Here is a 9,167-nt window from a genome sequence, read left to right on the forward strand (position 1 = left end):
GACACACACACACACACACACACACACACACACACACACACACACACACACACACACATATATATATATATTTTTTGGAGAAAACACAGTAGCATTCATATATGAAAACACAAAAAAATAAAAAATAAAAAACATATTTTGGAGAATGTGACACCATTTCTAAAATTTTAAAACATTTTTTGAAACCTATGCAAACTTTTGGAATTGCAAACATTATTTGAGTAACACGAAATTGAATTTATGAAAAAAAGAGTGGTTTTTTTAACTTCTGAACAATTTTCAAATATGTGAACATTTTCTAAAATTCCACAAGTTGTTTTTTAATTTATGAACCAAATAATAAAAGAGAAACATTTTTTGGAAATTTCAAATTTGTACTTTAAAAGCATTAACATTTCTTGTAATTTCTGAACAGTTTTTTTTAAAACGCGAACACTTTTTCAAAACACGTAATCATATATTTTAATTCGTGGACATTTTTCTAATTTATGAAAAAAAATGTAAAAAAAACATTTTTCAAACGTTGAACAAATTTTTTAAAACATGAACATTTCAAAAAATAGGCTACCTCGGTGTGGTATAGTGGGCCGGTCCAAATTCTCGGTGTAGTAATATCACTCCCGAGAATGCCTAAGGCATTCTCTTTTTTTTTTTTTGAGAATGCCTAAGGCCATATTCTCCCGCTCGACGATAGGTGGGAGCTAGGGTTAGTTGTCAATCGCCTTAGCCTCCCCCCTCCTGTGAAACCGGTTCACCAATTTTTTATGGAGAATTTCACCGCCACGTGAATCTCCCGCGTCAGGGGTAAAATCGGGAGGGGCAACCAAAAAATTAGCTCGGATCCAAAATGTTGGGAGTTATCCAAATGCATGCCCCGCCCATCGGTCAAGGCCAATAATTTGGTAAGGTAACTCACCGGCTGCCTTTAGTCTCGGTGCCTTGTTTCAGCACTCGCACTACCAAAACATGGGCGCGGATCAGTCGCGGCCATGTGAATCAACCGGGCCGAGCGCAAAATAAGGAGGGGCATCCAAAAAAGCAACCGTTTTCACGCTCCGCTACCTAGCATACTCTTCTGCTATCAATGCAATCAAAAAAAAGGAAAATGCTTAATTCAAAATTTTGGGAGTTATCCAAACGGATGCCCCACTCATCGGTCAATGCCAATATTTGATACAATAACTGCCAGCTGCCATACAAACAAGCTCCCAACCCTTTGTAAGTAGATGTTTTAGTCTCTATGACTCGTTCTACTCGTAATATAAGATGTTATTACATCTCATGTGCTCACAAATTGGATGTAATAACGTCATATATTATGGAGTGGAGGGGGTATTTTAGTGAGTTATGATTGTGTGCATTTGAGAATCCAGAGGACAAGGGTTTTGCGTTTCTTCTTTCTAATAAAAATGATTGTAACAAATATTAAAACTTTTAGTTGCAACATATAAAAAATTATTTTGTTAGAAAAGGGATTTTTTTTACTTTGCTTAGAAACATCGTTCATAACAAAAAGAATTATGGGCATGTGTAGTAGAACTTACTAGTTGAACATAACATTTTATTATGCAGGAAAAAGATCCATCAGATAGCAATGGTGTACACAAATGCATGCATTTCATAACATGAGGTTGAGCTCTACTCCTGACTTAAGATAGATAAATTGCAACAGATGCAAATGAAATGCTTGCAACTTGGAATGACATAACAACGGAAGAACCTAGATGCATTTCACGACAGGATTAGCACCAAGCATAATATCCTCCGATTTAAGTACCCTACAATGACATTAAAGTTCACTAACTTGGTGTACACAAATGCATGCATTTCATAACATGAGGTTGAGCTCTACAATGACATTAAAGTTCACTCGCTATCTTGACATCAAAGATAGCAAGTGGAAGGTTTAATTGGGGATGAACAAAATTCAGTTTGCCGCCAAAATAAATCCTACCGAGGTTCAAGAAAAAGAGAAATCACTAATACATAGAACATGGCATGTTTGACGCATCATACCATTAGGCATCAATAATATTACTGAAAAGCCATGAGAAAAACAAAGGCATATATTAGCAATCAAACGCTTGCGTGAGACAAATTGATTTTTTTTTAAATCGCACTCTGTAATATAAAAAGATATATGTTGCTTGATGTCCCCATGAAAGAGCAACCCCGGGAAGTCCATGCGGGAGCATGTGGCGTTGATAGCCTTGACCGAGAGTGTCGGTTGTGTGGGGAAGTCGTCTTTGATGACCGAGGCGGACTTCTCGACACTTGTCACCCCCGACAGCGGTAGGCTAAGCACCTTAGCCCGCACTCACATTAAATGTGTGGACGAGAAGGCGACCTCACACGGTCTTTGTGAAAGTTGTCTACATGCAAGGCACGTGTGTTGAGGAGGCCCGTGTTCGCGACACCTAGCACCGTCCCAAAACGACACTGCTGACGTTTTGGTAGATCAAGTTTAACCAGGGTAGATTTAATTGGCAGTAAACCTACACAAAGGTTTGCATGCCGCCACATAATTAGCTCCTTTTGGGATGTTGTAGTATTAATTGTGAAGTGGAATTCCAGTGAAGTTTCAAAATTTCAACGAAATCTCGCATATTTCAGTGGAGTCTGAAATACTTGCAACCCTGAAATTTTGAGCCAAATTCAAACTAAAATTTAAATTAGGTTAAAAAAATAAAAAAATGTTGATTTTTGAAACTCAAAATCCAAATTAACTTTCAAATTTCCAAAATTTTACATATTTTTGTGACGTCCAATTTTTTTCCGTTTCCGAAGTAAAAGCCTTACCGACCTGGCTTTTTGGGCTGGTCCATTTGTAATTACGCTTGGGGTACCCCGCTTTTAAATATGCCGACATGCGTCGGGCGGAAAATCAAGAGGGGCAACTAAAAAAAGCAAGCGTTTTCATGCTCCACTAGCTGGCGTAGTCTTCTTCTATCAATAAAACCAAAAAATAAATCAAAAATCAGTGAGTCAGATTTAAAATTTGGGGAGTTATCCAAACGCATGCCATGCCCATCAGTCAATACCAATAGTTTGGTAGGGTAACTCTCGGCCGCCATCCAATTTGTCAGTAGATGTTTACACTTATAGTGTCGATGACTCGCTTTTATTTTAATATAGAAAGATTATTTTGTTAGAAAATGTTTTTTTTGCTAACAAAGCGCATTCATATAAAAGAAGAATTATGGCCATGTGCAGTACTAGAAGTTACTAGTTTTTTTGGGGGCAAACTCCAGCCCTCAAAGGGGGCTTAACACTTTATTATTAGCAATCTAAGGAGTGTACAGACATAAGTTTCCCCCTTAGGGCATGTACAACGCCGGCGCTAATGACAGGCGCTAGGATTCACTTCCTGGCCGTTATGGTCTAATCCTGGTTGATCCCAGGTGCTAGCGTCGATGCCAGGGCTGCCATCGGGCGCTTCGTTCTTTTTTTCTTTCCTCTGAGCTGTTTAACGAGCGCTGCCCCTTTTCTTCTACGAGAAACCGATTGCATTAGCGCTCGACCAGGCGCCCATGCGTTGAGGAGACGGACTCCTACAACGATGCCACTTCTTTAATTAATTCTTTTTATTGCCTAAGCGTCCAAATAAGCGCTCTTGCATTGTAGATGCCCTTAGGCTTTGTTCGGTTACACCTCCTCACAGGGGGATTGAGGTGGATTGGAGGAGGTTTTGACTTGTAGAGGGTGTAATCCCTGCCAAACCCCTCCATTTTCCCTGTCAACCGAACAGGCCCTTAGGAAGGAGATGACTTCAAAAGACCTTTTGGAATTACATCTAGAACCTTTGCTGCAAAGAAAAGTACAGCTAGGGGAAGATCTACTCGAGAAGGCTTTCTTAGCAAGATTATGAGCCACATAGCTTTTAATCATTGGAATGTGCTCAATCCTGTAAGAATGAAGACCGGAGACAAGATGGAAGAAATGAGCAAAGTAGGTCGTATGCTCCAATGTCCAGGATGCCAAATCAAATCCTTGGCCTCCGGAACTTCTACCAAAGTACTGCAATCAGAGAAAAAAGAAACAGTGTTCCAGTCCAAAGCATTGAGGACTGCAGCCGCTAGAAGAAGTCCCATTGATTTGCTTCTGCCTGCAAAACTGAACAAACTTTCATAGCAGACCTTGAACAAATATGGAATGGTTGCTTGATTCATTCCTTAGGAAGACTCTGAGAGAAGCTTCATCAGGAATTACATGCTGCATCAACATAGGCGGTATCCTGCATGATGAATATTCAAATTCATACATAGAGAAGAGTTAGGAGATTTTATTGACAGAAGGCCTCCTTTGTTACTCACCATCCTCCAGGAAACCCGGATTAAGCGTCGCTTTGGTGTCATGGATAACATTTCTTGACATGAGATTGAGCTCTACTCTTGACTTAAGATACGGAGTAGATTGCAACAGATGCAAATGAAATGCTTGCAAGTTGGAATGACATAACAACGGAAGATGATGCATTTCACCACAGGATTAGCACCAAGCTTAATATCCTCCGATTTAAGTACCCTACAATGACATTAAAGTTCACTACTAGGTAGGACTACCATCAAAGATGAACTGCATCTTCTAATAAACATCACCCAAATACTTAGTTTAAGCTGGAACTCCAAGATAAGCAACCACGAACTGCCTTGAGTGCTGGACCTAATCAAACCAATGCGTCGGACCAAGGGGAGAGCTTGTCGATGCGGATGTGCAGAGGAACTTCCATGGACGCAGCCCCATCCCCTGATGCTGCTGCTGCTGGCACCAGGTACATCGGTGGCACCGTCAGGAACGTGGGCTCGCCCGCGGCGACCACGGCGCCGGGCGACGAGCTGCTCCTCATGTGCATGTCCACCAGCACCATGTCCTCCTTGCCGCAGTTGGCCGCCTCCAGGTTGACCCACAACTTGCACGCGAACCGGGGCCGCGTCGCCGCGCTCGCCCTGGCGCACACCACGGATACGGCGGTCACGCCGGCGCCGAGCGCGCCCACGGACAGGAGGAACACGCGGTTGTCGTCGTCGCCGAGGAGCACCAGCCGCGGCGCCGACACCGGCAGGCGGAGCTGGCTGGCCTTTCCGTACTGCACGGCGCGCACCGGCACCGAGTGGACGGTGTGGAGGTGGCCGGCGAGCGCCTGCGGCGCGCCGACGTAGCCGCAGCCCGGCTCCGTGCAGCGGCAGGGCGCGTGCGGGCACGTGGTCTGGTGCTCGGCGACCTCGTGGTAGGTGACGTACCTCGGGCAGCCGGCGTTGGGGCACTCGACCCTGGTGGAGGACACCACGGCGTCCAGCGCGGGGCAGGGGTCGAAGAAGCCGCCGCCGTCCACGCACGCCTTGCACTGGCCGCAGGGCAGCTGGGCGACGCAGCAGCCGCAGGCCAGGTGCCCCGCTTTGCACTGCAGGCAGGCACACAGATCGGAGTCCGTCGGTGAATCAGCACATCTTCTTATTGAGGAAGGAAAGAATGGATCTTTCACCGGCCGGCGCCGATCGAGTGTGGAAGAAAAAAGGAAGGAAATAGAGGAACCTACCTGGAAGACGGGGGGCTTGAAGGGGAGGGTGCAGAGCGGGCAGTGGAGCAGGCGCTTGTCGATCCTCACGGCGAGCTCCTCTCTCGGGCTGTACGGCGCCGCCGCCGCGACGATGGCGCCTCCGTCCGCGAGCTCTTGCTTCACGTGGGCGTCGGGCAGGTCCAGCCGCGCCTTCTTGGCGCTCTCCTCGTCGGCCGGACCCTGGTCCGGCGAAGCCCTGCTCCTCCCCTCGACGGCGGCGCCCTGCATCCTGGCTGGCCGGACTTTGGGGAAAGAAAACTTTTTTCTAGCAGGAGGTGGGAGAGAGAGAGGAGAAGAGCAAAGGTCCAAGAACAAAAGCGGCCGAGGCAGCTACTGTTCCAAGTACTACACTATAAATGCTTCCTTCCTCATTGACCGGTGCACCTTGCCACTGTTCCACACAACCCCCTGCATCTGCATTAAAGTAGATGTTCCAACCAGCTGCATGTATGTTATCTCATTGTTTAGCCTAAAAAATTGTCTGATATTTTTATACGGAGGTAGTATTTTTTTTTAATGCTTAGACAAAGCAAATATCTGCAATACTCGATTATTCCTCTCCATCCTCTCCATATCTAGAGGTTGCCGTAATTAGCGTAATCGGTCAATTATGGTTAGGATAGTAATTTTCAGTACTTGTATATCTTTTGTAAGCATCTATCTATTGTGTTCTTAACCGGCTGCATCTATTACTATGAGATATCAATGTTAAGATATTTTGTATATGTTGTGAGCACTTCCTTGTATATGCTCGATTAGAACTTATACTATATGGTATAGATATAAGCCGTGCTCTTAATCAAATTCATTATTGCTACTTTGTCCATGTATTCATGATGTCTTCTCTTTCAAGTACCTACAAGTGTGCGATAAAAGGTTGGCTATTGCAGATCCATGTTGTTCTAGAAAAATTGAGGAACATAAATGTAAGCACATTGCTTTTTTCCGCGGTTTCCTGCTTAATTGATACACGGCGGAGTACTTTTGACTCCATCGCCAGATTATAACACCATCAAAAACGTGGTAGCCCATAAAAAGAAAAGGATATATGTGTCAGCGCAAGGGACATGCATAACCAAATAGTACAAAGGAGCAACACAGACGCGTCACAACTTGTCACCCAGGTCACCACACTTCTCGCCGTTCCCACTGTCATCGATCGACACATACGACATATGTGCTGGCTGCCACCAGCAAGTAACAACAACATGAACACAAGCCTCCAAAAAGACCCCTGGAATAGAGTACTGGATTTTGGAGACCCCGGACGCCAAAAGTCCTGATTAGATGCTTGTAATGGAGTAGGAAAAATAATCCCTTGATCCGGCAGATGCCATCAAGAAGCAATGAGCAATCCGTCGGTTACCACAGCACTCAACCACCTAATCCAGAGACTTCTAAGCGGGCATCCGCACCTGGAGGTTCTAGAGACACTGGAGGTTAACCAGAGAGGACACCAACCAAGATCGTCCTCGTATCAGTGCATGGGAAAGGCTTGAACGACTTAGTTGGAGCTCGGAGAAGCTAACACCAAGGATGATGTGGAAAATCAAGTATCGGCACACAATCAAGTATCAAGGCGAGAGAGCATAGAGTAGAAAACACATCCAAGATTACAATAGGGGCTACGCCTCACCTAATATCCTAGAAACAACATAGTGGAAAATAGGTAGCAGGAAAGCTTATTCGAACCTAAGGGGAGACAAGAATAGAAGGACCTCCAGATCAGAACACGAACCGCCATCATAATCCCAAAATTAGGGTATTTGAGAACAGATATAGGCCGGACAAAACATAGGCAAATGCTTATTTAATAGGGAAGTGATAAGCCAAACCAGGAGGAGAAGGAGTTCGCAGAGAATGACACATATTCCTAGCCTGGCATCCAATCGGCATAGGCTTCTCCAGGACGGCTTGATTGCCCCCAAACCCGCTAGAAGGTATGCACAAAAGAACTGCCCTTTTTGATAACATGCTACTAGTAGAGAGTATACCTGGGCATATGTCGGGTCGGGCCAAAAAAAGCCCGATTCTGAGAACCCAGGTGTCAGTGTCAAAACCGGCGGATCTCGGGTAGGGGTCCCGAACTGTGCGTCTAAGGCGGATGGTAACAGGAGGCGGGGGACACAATGTTTAGCCAGGTTCGGGCCCTCTCGATGGAGGTAATACCCTACTTCCTGCTTGATTGATCATGATGATATGAGTATTACAAGAGTTGATCTACCACGAGATCGTAGAGGCTAAACCCTAGAAGCTAGCCTATGATTATGATTGTTGTTGTCCTACGGACTAAACCCTCCGGTTTATATAGACACCGGAGGGGGCTAGGGTTACACAGAGTCGGTTACAAGGGAGGAGATCTACATATCCGAATTGCCAAGCTTGCAAAGGAGAGTCCCATCCGGACACGGGACGAAGTCTTCAATCTTGTATCTTCATAGTCCAACGGTCCGGCTAAAGCATATAGTCCGGCTGTCCGAGGACCCCCTAATCCAGGACTCCCTCAGTAGCCCCTGAACCAGGCTTCAATGACGATGAGTCCGGCGCGCAGATTGTCTTCGGCATTGCAAGGCGGGTTCTTCCTCCGAATACTCCATAGAAGATTTTGAACACAAGGATCGTGTCCGGTTCTGCAAAACAAATTCCACATACCACCGGACACGATCCTTGTGTTCCACAAATCTAATCTGCCGACAACTTTTCATAGCGTGACATCCTGCCGTGGTCCGGTCATTACGAACCGTTTTTCTCAACCAGCTACTGCACATATTGCGAGGCGGTTTTCTTGGCACGTCTTGTCGAAGCAGAGATCGTGTCCCCTTATCATGGGATTCTCATCAATACGGGTGTGGGTAACCCAACCGCGCCATTAATCACGGCGCTTGGGGAATAAGCAAGTTTACCAGGCAAGTGGGGAGGCGCAGAATCCCTGCTGCCTTTATAAGGGGATAAGGACTCCCTTTTGTACCCACGCTTTCTTTTTCCCGATTCATTCCCCTTCGCTCGAGCTCCAGCGCCCAAGCGTTCGTCTTCTCCGCCCACAAAGGCCCTCCAAAAATGTCCGGATCCGGAGTAGGAGGCAAGTGGATGGCCTCTACCGTCCGGGAGAAGGATGTCAAAAAGCTTCGGGAGGCCGGGTACCTGGCCAAGAAAATCAGCCACCGTCTCCCGACGGAGGGACAGATCGTCCCTACTCCGGAACCCCATGAGAGGGTTGTATTCCTTCCTCATTTTTGTCCGCGGGCTAGGGTTTCCCCTCCACCCGTTCGTTCGCGGCATCATGTATTATTACGGGATCGATTTCCATGATCTATCCCCCAATTCCTTCCTCAAGATCTCGACATTCATCGTCGTGTGCGAGGCTTTTCTCCGCATCTCGCCACACTTCGGCTTATGGCTGAAGATCTTTAATGTGAAACCCAAGGTGGTGAGTGGCGAGCACGCCGAGTACGGGGGTGCTATGGTGAGCAAGATGCCCAACTTCACATGGCCAACAGGTACTTTTAATGATTCCGTCAAAGAGTGGCAACAGCAGTGGCTTTACATCACTGAGCCGCGCGGCACGGAATGGGCCGCCGCTCCCGAGTTCCGATCCGGAGCCCCTCTGCGG

The 9,167-nt window shown here is 46.2% G+C and overlaps 1 protein-coding gene across 1 annotated transcript; it reads right to left on the reverse strand.

The window, feature by feature from the left end:
• Positions 1 to 4,450: 4,450 nt before the first annotated feature.
• Positions 4,451 to 5,879, reverse strand: LOC109738398 (E3 ubiquitin-protein ligase SINA-like 3). Its single transcript, XM_020297497.4, has 2 exons — positions 5,537 to 5,879; positions 4,451 to 5,401 (listed from the first exon to the last, which is right to left on the reverse strand). Exons 1-2 carry the CDS (start codon positions 5,783 to 5,785, stop codon positions 4,667 to 4,669), a joined length of 984 nt encoding a protein of 327 aa, XP_020153086.1. The 5' UTR covers positions 5,786 to 5,879; the 3' UTR covers positions 4,451 to 4,666.
• Positions 5,880 to 9,167: the final 3,288 nt, after the last annotated feature.

This window comes from Aegilops tauschii, chromosome 3 (assembly GCF_002575655.3).
Source record: "Aegilops tauschii subsp. strangulata cultivar AL8/78 chromosome 3, Aet v6.0, whole genome shotgun sequence".
NCBI lineage: Eukaryota > Viridiplantae > Streptophyta > Magnoliopsida > Poales > Poaceae > Aegilops > Aegilops tauschii.

Bases quoted from the DNA above. Each gene is read 5' to 3' on its own strand.
- LOC109738398 (XM_020297497.4), bottom strand. From the start codon at position 5,785: ATGCAGGGCGCCGCCGTCGAGGGGAGGAGCAGGGCTTCGCCGGACCAG. The intron at 5,402-5,536 runs GTAGGTTCCTCT...GCCTGCCTGCAG, and splicing joins TCAAGCCCCCCGTCTTCCAG to TGCAAAGCGGGGCACCTGGC.